General features: G+C 35.5%; 1 protein-coding gene across 1 annotated transcript in view; it reads left to right on the forward strand.

Annotated features, from left to right (window-relative positions):
• The window catches only part of LOC139691051 (solute carrier family 12 member 5-like), a 99558-nt gene extending 83811 nt beyond the window's left edge, over window positions 1–15747 (forward strand). Inside the window, exons 17-20 of the mRNA XM_071588780.1 lie at window positions 3824–3997; window positions 5027–5190; window positions 10347–10486; window positions 14071–15747. Of these exons, the coding sequence (XP_071444881.1) occupies window positions 3824–3997; window positions 5027–5190; window positions 10347–10486; window positions 14071–14162 (570 nt within the window). The 3' untranslated portion in view covers window positions 14163–15747. The remainder of the gene's footprint in view (window positions 1–3823; window positions 3998–5026; window positions 5191–10346; window positions 10487–14070) is intronic.
• The last annotated feature ends 1253 nt before the right edge of the window (window positions 15748–17000 follow it).

Here is a 17000-nt window from a genome sequence, read left to right on the forward strand (position 1 = left end):
AAAACATCTATTTTTTGTGGAAAAGACAAATCTTTAGAAGGAGAATATTTAAATGACAAAGCAAAATTCAGGAGAAACATGAAAAGCATACCTTTTGTGAAATAAAATAATTTTAACTCCCAAGAGATAAGTTGTGTTGAGAGAAAAATTATGCTCTGTATTCCAAATATGATTGTATGTATGTCACATGCTTGAATTTCTATTACAAATGGAACATGAGAGTAATTTTAACTTGTCCTTTGGTCAGCAAATAATGAATGTTTTCCTGAAACATGGAGAATATGAACTAATGATAAAATCCTTGAATATATACTCTTTAATTAAAAAAATCACAAAATATGCATATGCGAAAGGAATAACTGGCTGAAACCTATCCTTGATTAGAATCAACTATCTCCTTTATAATATCCTAGTTGAATATATTTCCTCATTATTGAAGGGGTTCATAGCATTTTGAGTTTTCTAAATTGCAGTTCCCATTTTCCTTATGGAGTAAGTACTTTGTTATTTCCCTAAGTATAAGATGTCTCATCAAGCCTTCAACTTTGGAGATAAATAAGTGCACAATGAAAAGTTTGTTATGAAGTTACATATTTTGTGCATCGCATGAAAATATAAATCAAATATTCAAATAGGGTCATATTACTGAGTGAATAAAGCTCACCGCACAAAGTTTTCAAGTTATTAAGACTAAAAATAGGGCATGAACACATATTTTAGATTTAAATTATGAAATATTTCAAAAGGATACAGATTTTGTTTCCATGTTACTCACTTTTTTATTCTAAGTCAGAAAGAAGTTAATACATGTATTAGTCCTCAATTACTTTGTCTCAGTTCAAATCCATTTCATTGGTATACGGTATAGTATGCCTGAGTGCATGCTACTGAAAATGATGTCAGAGGGTTTATCTCCATAATTCTCATTTTTTTATGAGTCAAATATTTTGAACTCAAAAACTCATCTTAGGATGTTGCTCACTTTTTTGTGAAAAAGGTACCTCTTTTCATTCCATTTGGAATGGCTTCTGAATTCATTAATAGTTTTTTTCCTGCAGGCCAAATAGTTTCATAGTTTTTTATGTTACCTTTGCGACCATAATGTATAATATCTGTTCTACAGATGTCATTAATATAGCTCCATTGATCACAAAATCACAATCTTCTCATTTTTACGATTTTCTCATGATTTTCTGGTCACTAAAGTCAAATAGAGAAAAAGGTAGAATTACAGTAAACAATTCTTAGGACTGAAATGCTGATAATAATATTAGTTCATTAATTTGTCCAGTGATTTGGTGCATATTCACACATGCACAAATATAGGACACATCATATATAAACTTCACAATTTTAGAAAAAATACAAATATATATATATATATTATAGATATATATGTGTGGGTTGCGGTAGTCCAGGGGGTAGAGCGTTCGACTGCTGACTGGAGGGGCCCGGATTCGATTCCCGGGCAAGGCACTCTGGGCACCTTCAGCTCCACCCAAGCTATGCAATTTTTCGGGTATCAGGTCTTCCTGGGAAACCATAACCGGCACAGGGAAAGGAACTGGCCCCCTTACCCTAATGTGTAAATTTCACATGCTGTCGGGCTTAGTACCGGGTGAACTCCACCATCACCTATCAAACCGACCCTCCGGTTGATTACTGTGTTTATGGTTTTTTAAATATATATATAATTATATATATATATATATATATATATATATATATATATATATATATATATATATATATATATATATATATATATATATATATATATATATATATATATATTCAAGTCTAGCTTTGATGGAATTATCTTAGCCCAAATTGCAAATGCATTTACCTATTTGAGCATGGACTGCACGGAGAAAAACTTATTTTTACTGGACGTGCAAGCATTTACAATTTTCATTATAAGAAACTCCATTTTATCATCTGGATAAATATATAAGGAGTAATAGAACTTATATTATTGACCTTTCATTTTCTGTTGGTGTTCAGGTTGTCTCCCGCTCATTCTTATCTGGAGGTCCTTAATTATGACTCTCAGATCCTTACCAAGAGCTGTGTGTCTATGGCCATCTTCTCCTTTGTTTGCTATGATATGCAGTAAATAAATGCAACGTGAATCTTAGACATACAACTCTCAGTATGGGCTTCAATCTAATACCCCATTATTTACCTATGTATCACATTGTAAACTTAAAGTAGCATCAAAGTCTTATGTAAGAAACGATGAAAATTTTAAAATCAGAAAACAGGAGTTGAAATGCAACATATTTCTCCAGACACCGCACTATATATATTTAAAATTAAGGGGTAAGAAAAAAATGTATGTCAAATATATAATTCCACCTGTAATTTTTAATAAGTGTACAGATCATTAACTCAACATTATATCAAAAGCTAAGAAAAGCAGTTTGGATATCCACAGCATATCAAGCTTAAAAATATTTAGGATTTCAGAGCATATAAGGAAAGGTTATTGGTTGAACACCAAAGATGTGGTATGTAGAAGCAATATAATTTTAGTGTGCTGCATACAGGATGGCTATCAAAAATTTGCTGAAACTCTTCTGGTATTGTGAATGTTATGTTCCCTGAATTGTACATATATCCATCTTCAGTGCTGAAGAATTGACATCAATAGTATTTAACTAAATGTTTAATGTGTTTTTATGTTACTTAACCTAAACATCCTATGTACTCTTTATGTTGATTGTTATATGCCAAGTGGAAGGGTGGAAGTGAATTTTACTCTTGGTTAATCTGCATGTGAATCAATGCATGAAAATTCCCCAAATGAACAAAAATTCTTTGGCTTCTCATAATCATCATGTTATAGTTGCGTTAATCATAATTACTGTGGTAGAATATTTATTTGAACACAAAATCTATCATTGACAGTGGAAGTGAATATAGGCTAGCCCACTTCTCCTGCAGCATCTTTCTTTTTACCAACTTCACAAACAATATTCTATTTCAAAATTAATTTTATATGTGATTCTAAAATTAAATATTACCTTAAGAAAGTTAGTATTCAGCTGAAAATTCTCTCTCACTTTTCACTCATCCAGCTACATAGACAGTTGATGTTCAATTTCTCATGAAGGGCAAAGTGACTTTATACTAATTACTCAACCTAAGGTGGTGGCATAACTCTCTTAATTGTGAAGGGATGCCTCTTTGTAACTGTGAACAGATTTATTTCAATAGATTATAACTGATAAAAAGTGGAAGATGTCAGCATGGATATCAAAGAGTATTATTCATGGCATTTATTTAACAAAAATAACTTTTTACTGTCACCGTAAACAAGTTGTTAAAATTTAATAAATATTTCATATTGCTCATGCACAATTAAGAATTTTGGGACATATTAATACCAGTGAATTATAGTTTATTATGGTGAAAATTTACTGAGCATTTAATGTAAATTAGCACTGATTGGTTTTATTTCATTATTAGGCTATGTTGTTGGTCAAGCAGCACAACTCACTGGTAGATATTGCTATTGCATTGGCTTTATTGGCTTCTCAGGCTTTCAGATATTTAACCTGATGATTAAAAAGCCCATCCAATAGTAATAAAATAATTTCAAACCACGATGACTGTGTAAAATTACTTGATTTACTCAAAAATATTGAAAATAGTCCACAGCAGGAAACCTTCTAAAGGTGTGGCTGCAGAACCTATTCAGCCTGCTATGTTTCTGACCTAATAAAATAAATGGTTGCAATTTGGAAAAGGAAGAATGAAGTGATTTTATCAATTCAAAAGATATGTCAGTGAGGCTCAGATCTTTACTTGCCTTCAACAGGTTCAAGCAATTGTAGACCATCACCACAATGCAGATGTGAAAACGGCAACGAAAGTACGATTCCAAGAGCCTGGAAGAAATGGAGGGGGTGGCAGTGAGAAGGAGGGCAGTGAGGGAAAGCAGGAGGCAACCACGGATTCATCGTCCCCCGTGCTGAAATCACCTTCAAGCCAGGTAGGCAGCTTGATCAGTCCTTCAGCTCGCTATAGTGGGGACTATCAACCTTAATTTAACCATTAGGATTTTACAAAAGTTTTTCTTTTGATCACTGAAGTTTAATGGTTTCCCATATTTTCAAGGATGTTAACTTCCCCAGGAGAAGACTTCTCAAAATAGAATATGGAACTTTATGAATGTCTAAGTCTGCGCCTGTTTTGACACACAGGTATCTTTCATCAATTCTCAATCCCATGTCCCTGAAAAAGCACGTTTGGTAAACCAATAATACATCTTCTGAATTGGGGCTCAGACTTCTTCTTCCAGTACAATGTAAAAAATTGGTCTTACATTATTATGACTCAAGCAATCACTATTAAAGTTAAGGAAGAAGGGATTCAAATCCCCAGTAAATCTTTCAATTTCTGCTGATACATTAACATTTATGTGAGATGTATTGTTTCACCCAGCACAATGGATGATTGCAATCACAATTAACTTTATGCCCCAAAATGTTCCCTATTGTTTTATTGAATATTTGGTTTTGGTGTCTCACTAAAAATAATATGAGTTGGAAACCAAATATGATAATATTTCAATCTATATTTATGCCAAACCCAGTCTATTTTACCTTCTACTTTAAAACCCTCAGCAGTGCAGCAGTATGTGCTAAAATATTACAAGGAGTTATCATAAGGAAAATTCAAAACCAGATCTTGAAATTTTTCTAAAGAATAAACAGGGTGAAAATAAGATATTATAAATATTTCCGATATCTGTTAATTATCGTCCTATGACTTTGATGCCTCTTGGGAACGTGCCACTCATACATCAGTCTAGCTGAACACTATTTTTAGACCGATGAACTTATGTCATCAAGCACCCCTCAAGGTCGAGGACCTCTGGATGGGGTGCGAGAAAAACTGGTCAGTATTCTGAAATTGCATATTTTCCTAATTTTGGGGTTTCCATCAGTCCTTTTTGTCACAAATGAATCATTGCATTTACTATTATTTGATAGTTAATGTAGTGTCCATCCCTTTCCAGGATGTATCCGGGGAGAAGGAAGGTGGTGAGACTGGAGGTGATGGCTCACAGCAGCAGCAGGGGTCCAACAAGAAGGAGAGCGGGGGTGGGAGTGATGAGGAGGGTGACGGAGCCAACAACGAGATGATGACTTCAGAAAAGAAGTCACCTCGGGCCATCACACCGTGAGCATTCTACTATGATAGATTCACATTCCCCCTTTCTCCTTTCAGTGCATGACTTTCTGTGGTGCTCAGGGCACTCATTCAATACATTTCTTTGCCTCTCCTAAGAAGACACAACCTTACAATAAGTACCTCTTCAATTCTGCGTACTTCCCTCCTCCCTTCATTCCGTCCAACATCCCTATCCTATTCCTTCCCCTACCTTGCTTGGCTAACATTCTCCCCTATATCACGGTCCTCAACATCTTATCGCTAATCTAAACAATCAGGTGATAATGGTCACCCCACTTGCATCCATCTTCCGTGACACTTTTTGATTTCTCACAAGAATTTCTTGATTTCTTAATTTTTTGATTTCTCTTCTCCCACTTCCTCGTTTGTTTTCCTTCCCGTACACTCACTTTTTCCATCATTCTCCACATTTTAAAAGCCTCCAACTATCATCTTGCTTCATTGGCCATTTTCCTCATGGCACAAAACCACACTCCATATTAAATTTATAAAAGGCCTATACTTGACCTTCTTACTCAATGCCCTTCTCATCAATTCTCTCCTTCAAATAAAAGCTTCTTTGCCTGATGAAATTATTTTTATGTCCCTTCTACTTGCACCATTTTGGCCCAGAACACTTCCAAGATGGGTAAATTTTTCAATCTGCTATAGTTAATGACCTCCTTCTATTTTAATATTAACTAAGCTCTCCTATTTCTCAAACACCTCATGGCCTTTGTTTTGCTTACATTGATTGTTATTCCATACCTATCACAGTTACTTTCCAATGTGTTCAGCAATGTATGCAACCCCTTTGTTTCCTGGCAAACTAATGCTTGATCATCTGCAAACCTAACTGTTTCTATGGATTCTCCAATGACTTTAATTCATATCTCCAATTATTTCCATGTCTCTTTTACCATTTCCTCCACTTATGCTTTGAACAACACAAGTGATAATAGTCACCCCAGTCTTACTCCTCTTCCTGACCCTGCCCATCCAGACTCTCAACCTATCACTCACACCTGATTGTATTCAATGTTTCTCTTTATTAGTGACATCATTACTGCAATGTTATCACACTTGCTCGTCCTCTTCCTGAACCCAAACTGATCATTCCCTAAGTAATCCTTCGTTCAGCTATCTATCCTCTTATTGATGATCATGAGAACTACTTTAGCTGAGTGTGAAATCAACCTTATGGTTCTTTAGTCCTCACATATGGCTGTCTTTCCCTTTTTTTTAAATAGCAACAAACAATGATCTGATGAAATCTTCTATTCAAATTCCTCCCTCATAATTGCTAAAAAATTAGTCCATAAAAAACTTTTCCTTCAACATTGTTCTCAACCCTTGAGCAGTTCCACAGCCTTATTTGGTTTCAATTCCTGGACCTCAGTTTTCCCCATCTACATTGTATTCTCTTTCTTTGTCTGAACTTACTGGCCTAATACCTAAACCATATAGATCCTCAATGTTATTCTTCCTATCTCTTCCACTTTCCTGGTTCAATTAGTGTTCCCCATTTATTGTTTATAGTTTGCATTGATTTTATAGACTTTTCTTATTACAGTGTAGGCTATAATTGCGCTCTCAAAAATTAACCCATAGATTTTGATGGTATTCCGTATAAACTGTTTTGTCCAAATCATACGAGGGCGGTTCAATAAGTACCCGTGACGACAAAGGGCGTTCCTGAGGGAAGTTTATGTTATCATCGTGTGCTTCCATCTATCAAATGACGGTGAATCAAATTTCAGACTGATTTAAAGGTTAGTTTGGATTTGGCAGCCATTCGAGTAAGACGTGTTTCGTGATTTTCGCTAAGATAGAAAAAGAGCAGTATCGTTCGGTAATTCGCTTTTTGATTTTGGATGGGAAGAAATGCGAGGAGATAAAAGCGATGTTGGATGCTGTTTATGGGGACACTTCGCCCTCTATGACCACAGCTCATTGGTTCAACGAATTCAACCGTGGGCGAACATCTGTTTTTGATGAGGAGCGACCAGGACGCCCGGCAGACGTGGTTACCGTGGAAATTATTCAAAAAGTCCACGCCATTATTCTCATTGATCGACGAACGAAAAAATTGTCGGCCCGATGGGTGCTGCGATTGCGCACCAGCACAGCACTTACATCCGGAGTTGTCGCCGCCAAACTGCATGAACTACGTTATGAATTGCTGCCGCACCCCCTGTATTCACCCGATCTGGCTCCCTGCGACTTTTTCTTATTCCCTAACACGAAGAAATGGCTCGCGGGAAAAATATTTAGCTCAAACGAGGAAGTTATCGCCGAGACAGAGGCGTATTTTGGAGAGTTCGACAAATCCTATTTTTTGAAGGGGTTAAAAACATAGCCGGAACGTTGGGAGAAGTGTATCTTTCTAGGAGGGGACTATGTTGAAAAATAAAGAAAATGTTTTTGAAAAAATGGTTTCTTCATTTCTAACACGGGTACTTATTGAACCGCCCTTGTATCTGATCCAGAAAAGTTGGCTCTTGTAATACATTAATGAGCCAAAGAGAACGTGTTTTGTTAGATAGGATCACCTGCAGAATATGAGAGTGACTTGTTTTAATCAAAATTTTATATTTTTAATTAGCATAGCATAATTTATGTGACAGCGAGATGCAAATGACTCCATTGATGAGCAGTTGTCTAGAGATTGATAACTTGTATCCATGGCATGAACATATTTGCATTTTGTACAATATGGTAACAAATGCATGTATTAGATGAGTGCAGATGTAGTCTCCAATATCCCATGAACAAACTTAAATATGATATTTTCTTCTCTATACTTATGTTTCCCATGAATTTGATTTTTAAGTAAATGGCAACCATTGGCTTGGCATATTTTGACTAAAAATATAGAGTTAAGAAAACTACATATTTCTTTACTCTATGCTATTGCTATCATATTTTTAAATATCAACTATTCTTCATCTCATTTTTATTACTTTAATAACAATTTTTCTGAAGTATTAATGTCTTATTCTTATAGCGTTTAATATATCTTAAGGTGTTATTTCAATGTGTAAGTATAAACTAATATTTATTGTCAAATTTAAGCTCTTTCCATTCAATCAACTCTGAAACAGCCTGGTAAGCAAAAGGATGGCGTGGTCTGCCTCATACTCTCAGATAATCTTCATTAATTTGCATATTTTGTATATTTGTTTTCTTTTCCAATCAACTTGATAAAAAGAGCAGATGATGTGAACTAGTTATCCAATACTACAGCATAAATTAACCAATATTTGGATGCAGAATTATAGCACAATGGCCTCACCAGAAGGAAGTTCTGTGCTTCTCTTTGGAAAGTATGTACATAGCTGAAACATGCTCATTGGCATTGTTGACTATTGAAAAGGCCTTTTTCAATGTTTCAATTCCATTTATTTTTTCAATTATCAAATAATGGAATAGCTATGACAAGAGTATAAAAATGTTTAAGTCATGACTTTACTACAATGGTCTTTTCTGGGTACAATGGATGAACACCTCAACCATCCCCATTTTCCCTAGAAAATTCTATTCTATCATAACTACCCAGAGTGTCCAATAATAAAACAACTCTCAAAATCACCCTCTTCACCATCATCAATGATTTTATCATCACTTTCAGAGAGAGACTTTTGGACTTCATCATCTGTAATAATCTTTCTCTTCTCAATGGTTGGATGTTTGACCTCAGGGGGCTATATGGATGCATGCATATATCAAGAGACACTCATATGTAAAAAGTTATTACAAGTCAAAAATTAAGTATAATGAGCTATCTTTTATGTTGTAGTAAATTTAATGTTTACTACTACATTGGAAGATGTATTTTATCTTTGTGCTGCTGTATTCAGGCTAACAGTGTGATATGATGCCATCTTTTTCATAGCATGGCTACAAAGTCTTGACATAATAAATTATCAAGCTGCAGGTAGGAGAGAAAATATTAGTGAATGTAAATTGCTGATTCATCAAAATATCTCACGACAATGTGAAAATATTGCTCACAAAATGATTATGTACACAAGATAAAATATGAGTTGTAAAAGTATCACACCTTGGAAACACTGGTAAGAGGGAAAATATTATCATTGAAGCCAAGCAATGGGTGATTGAAAGACTTCTGCTCCATAAACATTATTGAAGAAAATGAAAGTAAATTTTTGGATTGTCATCTCTGTAGGTCAATTGATTAAAAGGTCATCAGATTTTTCATCAATTAAAGGCAATCTATAATCTATTGAAAACAGGCTCCATAAATTTACATGTGATAAAACATTGGGATACCTCAGACTTGGCCTAATCTAGACTAGCCCTTGCCCTATATTTTCCTAAGTCATGGAAAGTTCCCTGTGCAATAATAAGCCAAGTGTAACTTGAGGAGAGCTTCAAATCTCATCCCAGAATAACCTGTATTAGATCTTTTTACTCGCAAAATGCTGCACTTAGTAGAATGTCTAACTGTTGTGAGACTCCCCCTTGCTTGAGGAAATCATCTTTATTTCATGGCAGGGAACCTCTGCTGGGTGACTAACACTGTCTTCTCCTTAAATCTTGGGTCAGAAGACCAATCCAAATAATTTGATCAGTAATCAGGTCTCATCTGAAAAAAACTTGTGTCATGTGAAGGATCTCGGGTTTTCCCGGCGTATGGTATTCAAGAAGTTCTCTCGGGTTTCCCACCGGGTCAGGTTGCAGTACACCGACGTTTCAAAGGCTGACTCTGCCATTGTCTTCAGGTCATCATCGACTTCACCCTGAAGACGATGGCAGAGTCAGCCTTCGAAACGTCGGTGTACTGCAACCTGACCCAATGGGAAACCCGAGAGAACTTCTTGAACTTGTGTCATGTTTCCTCATCCCCTGTTTTGATCACCCAATGGTAATATTTAAACAATTAGGAGTGTTCAGATTGGTATAGAGAGTAATCAAAGAGTTAAGCCTCAAATGCGTTTCATTATCATTACATGTATTATATCATTACAACATGAACTTTACCGTGACTACGTAGATACTTCCTTCCTTCCTCAAACCTAAAATCTTCTTTTCCTTAGTTTAATAAAAAGAAAATGTTTATGTCATATTAATAGAAGCCCTGTTGATTACTATGGCACTGATTTACAGTCAGAATTTCAATAATTGCATGTCCTATTCTACAGGGATGAAGGAAATGTTAGAAGAATGCATACAGCTGTGAAATTGAATGAAGTCATCGTGAACAAGTCCCACGATGCACAACTGGTGATCCTCAACCTTCCCGGCCCGCCAAAGGGCAACTTGGTTGAGAGGGAGTCCAACTGTATCCTTTTGCTCCATTTACTCTTAGTGTAATTGATGGGTGCCAATTCATTAGACAAATGGTCACAAAGATAGCATGTTTTAGGTTAGAATAATGGTGGAATCCTTTGGATAAGTAATAATTGCAAATGCAGAGAGAAAAGGCAGTGAAACCAACGTTTAAAGGCAAAATGACTGGATAGTAGAAGCAGTACAAGCCTTTTTCAGGAACAAATTTCCATATTTTTGCCAACCAAAATATTCAAAACTTAAGTAATTACAATGAAGAGTCTTTGCAGCACACTAATTTAAAAAGTTTATCAGTAGGAACAAAATAAATGGGTGAGACTTGAACTAGTGGCCAACAGGTCCACTACACAATACTTTCAACCACTCAGCCCCATTGAGGACACCTCTGAAAGGTAGGCTTGACATTCCACCCAAGATTTCAGAGCACAGGGAGCTGAAGTCTGAAACCTATATTCCTATCCAAGACACTAGTTTCATGGGAAAACATTTCAGCAAGGCTCTTAATGTCATTTACAGAGTTACCTTATAGAGGAAATGGAACTGTATGCCTCAAAAGTCATACTATTTGAAAAACAATATTGTTACAAAGCAGTCAATCTTTTCATGAAATAATGGATTTTTTCTTTCTCTGAAAGTGATGTTACTCAGCAAATCCTGTGCACTCATAAGAGATCTGGGGAACATATTATCATGTCCCTTCCTCTCTACCCTATCTATATCCCAGACAGATACAGTAAATTTTCTTCTTGGGGCCTTGAAGATTCATAAAAGCCTTAGAAGTTGTCATTATGTGTTTTAAATAAGTTAAAATTCATTTAAAAGTATTTTAATGCTTAGAGTTCAAAATTCAGTTAAAACTAGTATTATTTATTTTAAAGTCCAAATCAATCCTATTATATCAAAATCTTGATACAACAAATTGATGTTTTTAATGGGAGATTTTTTATACCAAAATTTGACTACATAATATCATCTAAGCAACAGGCATGTTCCTGTTTATTTAAAAATAAACATGAAATATTTTTGGAAAAGATAGAAGCAGAAGTAATTATAAATTTCTGCATATAATACACATGTTTAAAAGTTTTAAAAAACTACTGTAACAAATATTGGGGTCAGGAGGTCTTGAGCTCAATTTGAGGTAATACCTTGGGGTACATTCAGCCACAGCAAATAGTCTGTGATTCAAGGTCTGTCCCAAATTTTTCGGGTACAAGGTCTTTCTAAGAAACCATAGATGGCACAGGGAAAGGTATCCCGGTAATGTGTGAATTTCACATACCTTTTGACTTGATATTATGTGGCCTCCCATATCAATTAACCTTCTGGTTCATTACTATGGTTTATACCACATATTATAAATGGTAAAAAATATGCACTTTACTTTTGTAAACAAATTATTAATATTTTAAGTGCATGTTTCATGAGTAGACTGCTGAGATTCAATTAAACTTAATTCCCAAGGTTTGCAAAAAATAAAAAATGATAACGATAAAAATTATAAAATAACACATTGTACTCTTTGTGCCTGATTCATTTTTTTATTAGAATACCGTTTTAATTTTTAAACAGTCTTCAACCAAAGGATAAGCATAGTTATCAGTTTGAAGGTTGGTTCAATAGGTAAGGGTAGAATTAACCTAATACTAAGCCCAATGGGGTGGAATTCACACATTATCAGGATAGGAGAGCCAATTCCTTATTTCCTGTGCTGCCTTTAGTTTCCCAGGAAGATCTAGTAACTGAAAAATCACACAGCTTGGGTGAAGCTGAGGCTGTCCAGAGGCATCACCCAGGATCAAACCTTGGTCCTCCAGTCAGTAGCCCAAATCTCTAGATGCAGAATATTGCATATTTTTATCATGGGTCCATAAAATAATGCTTACAATGAATTTCTTAGCTACTGAATATACCCACAAACATATAAGTTTACCTCAGCATTAATTAAGATATCAAATATTGGAAACTTTTCAGTTGCTACCATATATCCCAAATATTTCAGGTGATTTCAGGACTATATTCATCACAACAGCCATAGTCAACTGGAGCGACAGAAATAGAGAGCCTTGAGGTTTCAGCAAGTTTTTAGAACAACATGAATAACTTTAATGTTTTTTAGCTTTCATAGCTCTTTTCATTACTATCAAATGGACTTGCTTCTCTAATTTAGTGATTCAAGCAAAGCCTTAGGCCAGCAACATTCATTAATGAATGCAAACCAATGTGTTTGAAATGGATTTGATGGTTAAAATATAAAACAGTCGCAATTCTACACCAGCTGTCCGAAGGACTGGCTCTTGGCACTATTGAACAGCCCCCAGAGGCAGAGGAGGAAAGCTATGGAGATTATATTAGTCCAACGAATATGCTGTTCGAGATTTTACACACCCATACTCATCTTGAAGCTCTTTCCCTTTGACTAATGAAAACTTAGGTGTTAAAACAGATGCAAATTTAAATGAGTGTCGTATCTCCCCCTTACATCAGTACAACTATTGTGAAGTTAACTGCATACTTATCGTGCATCACGACAAAGGAAATGTTTAAGTTTTCAGCATTTGAAATGCCTACAGATTAAAATTATACCTCAGTCCTGATCCATGCACCTCAGGGCCATTTTTATGTCTTTTAGGAATAATTAGACTGATTAAGTAAATCTGTATATCACAAGGCAAATTTTATTTGATACTCAGAAACCCATAATTGTGGAATAAGGGTAACATAGATTGCATGGCGGTGTTTGGCTGCATTTGTGCACCTGCTTCAATTTATTACGCAGCTTGCTACTCTTGTGGTTGAAGTTTCTATGGTTTTTATTTTTATGGATGATCGTTTAAAATTATTCATGGTTCTGGTGACAATATTGTGGTATTGCAAGGTTTTCCACGGTGTGTACTCACCAGGTAAATATGGGAAATTTTTGTTCTTCAAGGAAATTTATGGACTTCATTAGCTCAGTGAAAATTTGCTTTTAATACCTTTTAAGAAATAATCTTACCAGTCCATCATTTTGACCTGCTTCATAGTTGACTTAAAATTCTAAAACAGACAAGGAAGCATTTTGATGGTAGTAATGTTTTATTCCTATAATATATTTTACTCCTCACTTCCTTAGTGATCTAGAAATATTGTTTTGCTCCAATATGTTATTTTCATACTTTGGATTAATTGATGATATAGAATTATTAATGTGACTCTGGTATCACACAATTCCCTCGCCACCATAGGCTTCCTTATTTGGGTGAATTTTATGATCAACAATATAATTGGAAAAGTATTTGAAAAACATTCCCCAGGAAACCTTTGAAACATTCATGATGACTGATAGCAGGCATCCTGTTTTTCATGCTCCACCATCCCCGTTATCATGATGACATTTCCTTTTGTATTTATTTGGTTCCCATTTTTGACATGGCAATGGTTACTGGAATGGTAATGATTAGCGTGTTGTCAGCAAATGAGTGGGAGCACCAAAAACCTTGCAGTACTGATTACTGAATGTACACCTTTCCGTCGTTGGTATATATTTGGAGTTTTTGGAGAGTGTTTGCCTTGACATCATGTGTCCTCCACCAGACATGGAGTTCCTTGAAGTGTTGACCGAGGGTCTTGATAGGGTGCTCATGGTGCGAGGAGGAGGAAGGGAAGTGATCACTATTTACTCCTGAAGCGCCAAACGACAACATCACCACCTCCTTCCTCTTTTAGGCCTCCTTCGACTTCTCTACAACTACACATTAACTCATCCCTCATCAGTGTCTGAATACCTCGGATATTGTTTTAAAAAACTTCACTGTAAACATGTGGTCATCATGAAAGGAGTTTCTTGTTAACTCAGCATAAGTTTCTACATTGATTCCAACAGAGCCCAAACCCTTCTATGAGTGAAGATTTAAAAATATTATGATCTATTAATGGGAGTGATTAGGAATTATTACGAGGTTAGGTTAAAAAATTGAAAGAAAAAATGGAATAGCTTCTCTTCTTCCTCCTAGTGATTTCGAAGCTTCCCCCCCCCCCCACCCCACCCCCCAAAGAGGTGAGAGGGGAGCGATACTGATGTACAGCAGTGTACCATTGTGAAGAAACACACATGGGGAAACTGCAAAAAACATCGATGTTTGGGGTGTTCTACGTGAATATAAATAAATATATAAATACATAAATAAATAAATATATAAATATATATAAAGATATAAATAGGAATATATATATATAAATAATGCATAATTTATTTGCCCTCTTAAAGGTGCAACCTTATTTGGTGATTGAAGAGTGTCATGTCCTTTCTAAGTCCATTCCCTCCTTTCTCCATCCCCTCTTTCCACTATTCAATGACCTTCTCTCACTCTTCTCTCTCTCTCTTGATGTCCCTTACCCTATTGTGAGAGTGCCTGAGTGCCTCAGCCATTGGTGGCGCACTTGAACACATTCTAATATTTGGCCACTGCATAATGACAGTGACAGTATTGGGAAAAGGCTCAGAATGCCTTGGAAGACGTTTTAGTTTCCAGTGAGACCAGAGAGTGGAAGCTTGGAAGGCATCAGAAAACCAAATGGCCAAAGGTTGGAGATTCCTAAAGCAAAAGTTAGGTGAGAATTTTACCCCTTACTTTCATTAATTGACGTAAGTGTTTGTTTTATCCTAGGACTTGAGTGAAAGTAACTTAATCTAAATAAAGAATGCAGAATATGTAGGTGCTCTTCTTGCAAGCACAGCTTCCTTGAATTACACCTTTTCAAGCTAAATGAAATTATATGAATGTTATTTGCACTAATTTTCAAGAACTAAGAAAAATTTTAGAAATTTGCTAAGCTGGAAAGTTAATTTGGCTACTTGTATTTTTGGCAGCATACATGTCCCTCCTAATATAAAAATTTCACTCACCTGCACAGTCTAAAACAGTTTGCCAGGAAACAAGATTAAAGAGAGCAACTAGAATGTGGCCTCATCTTCCACCATTTAGATGAATAGGTGGCATTAGCTTATATAGAGCAAATGTATTCTCAAGGAAGTGTGTTCGATAGCTGAAGGATAAGCATCAACTTAGTCTACAGTCCACTCAGAGGTAAAAATGACATAGTCTTTACTTGACCTTTTAAAACTGAATGTAATTATCCCTGTAAGTGAACTTGTGTCTTGTGTATGTACCACTGCCTTAAAAAAAAGAGTACTGGGAGTGATTTTTTACAACACCAAGGCTAAGTCCAAAGTGTGCGAGGTAAACTTGAAGAATACCATTTTTATTATTATTGGTCTTTCATTCTTTCCTCCAACCATTCCTCTATTGCTCATCGTCTGATATTCCAAACCTTCTCTCCTCCACCTTCAAAGACTGCAATCACCTTGAAGCTTGACGTTAGCTTTAATCTCCCTTGTTAACTTTGATAATTGTCCAGTTTGTGATGTGTATTTAATTTCTCTCAGTGCCCACCATTGATATACTTCAAATGATACATATATATAAATATATATCTCCTCTCAATAAATTTGTGATTCTTAGACAAGTGCAGTCAGTGCAAGTAACCAAGCAATGTGGTTAGATGTCCTGTAAGTGCACACTATGAGGTCATGGTGAGGTCTCAGTTTTGAAATTTTCCATGACATCTCATGGGTTGGTGATGCTTGAGAAGTTTTTCATTACCCAAGATGTGTTGTATACTTCCAAGAAGTGTTATCGTTGTTAATACCGTAATTTCATGGGACACTTTTGCAGTGAGAAGGCAGCATTTAACTGAGAAGAAATTATGAAAAAAATGTATTCATTATTATCCAGTGTTAAGATAAGTGTGTATGGCTTCACTCATGCACTTTAAGAATTTAGATATTCTCTTGTTTTCCAAAAGTTTACTCAGCTGCATTTTCTGCATGCCTTTGTTGATCATTTATCTCTCGAATAAGTTAAATATTTTCCCGTTTCACTACGCACACATCATCCTTCTCATCATTTATAATTATTATAATTTTATCCCTCATTTCATTGACCATGAATTGTCACTGTTTTTAACAATAAACTTTCTAATGCTAAGCATTGTGCTGCTCCTAGAACTAACTACTTGGGGTAGCTAAGCTGCAATTAAAAAAATGTGATTATTAAGCAGAAATAATACGTAAGGGTAAGCAACAGGAAATGAAGAATGCATCAGTTCTCACATTTGCTGTTCTCCCAACTATTAGACTGGTGTTGCAATTTTTTATGTTTCAATTGAAATGCAAATTAGAACGCCTATAAAGTTACCTGTGGAATGATTTTCTCTTTGTTCAGAATCTGGAGAAAAAGAAGAAATATACTAGTACTTCTTCCTTGGTAAAAAGAATTTAAGGAAGCCCTGCCAAGGGGAATGGTGTGCATATCCAAGTGAGGGCATTTGTTGATTGTTGAGAATGAATATTTCTTGTTGCTGGCTTCCAGAGTATTTTAAGCATGTAAAGATGTATAGCTCACAGTTTAACTTTGTTTATTTTTATGACAGTTGTTCCATGTCTATCTTGTAGTACTTTCCTA

This window comes from Hetaerina americana, unplaced genomic scaffold, assembly GCF_022747635.1.
Source record: "Hetaerina americana unplaced genomic scaffold, ioHetAmer1.1.p SCAF_3, whole genome shotgun sequence".
Lineage (NCBI taxonomy): Eukaryota > Metazoa > Arthropoda > Insecta > Odonata > Calopterygidae > Hetaerina > Hetaerina americana.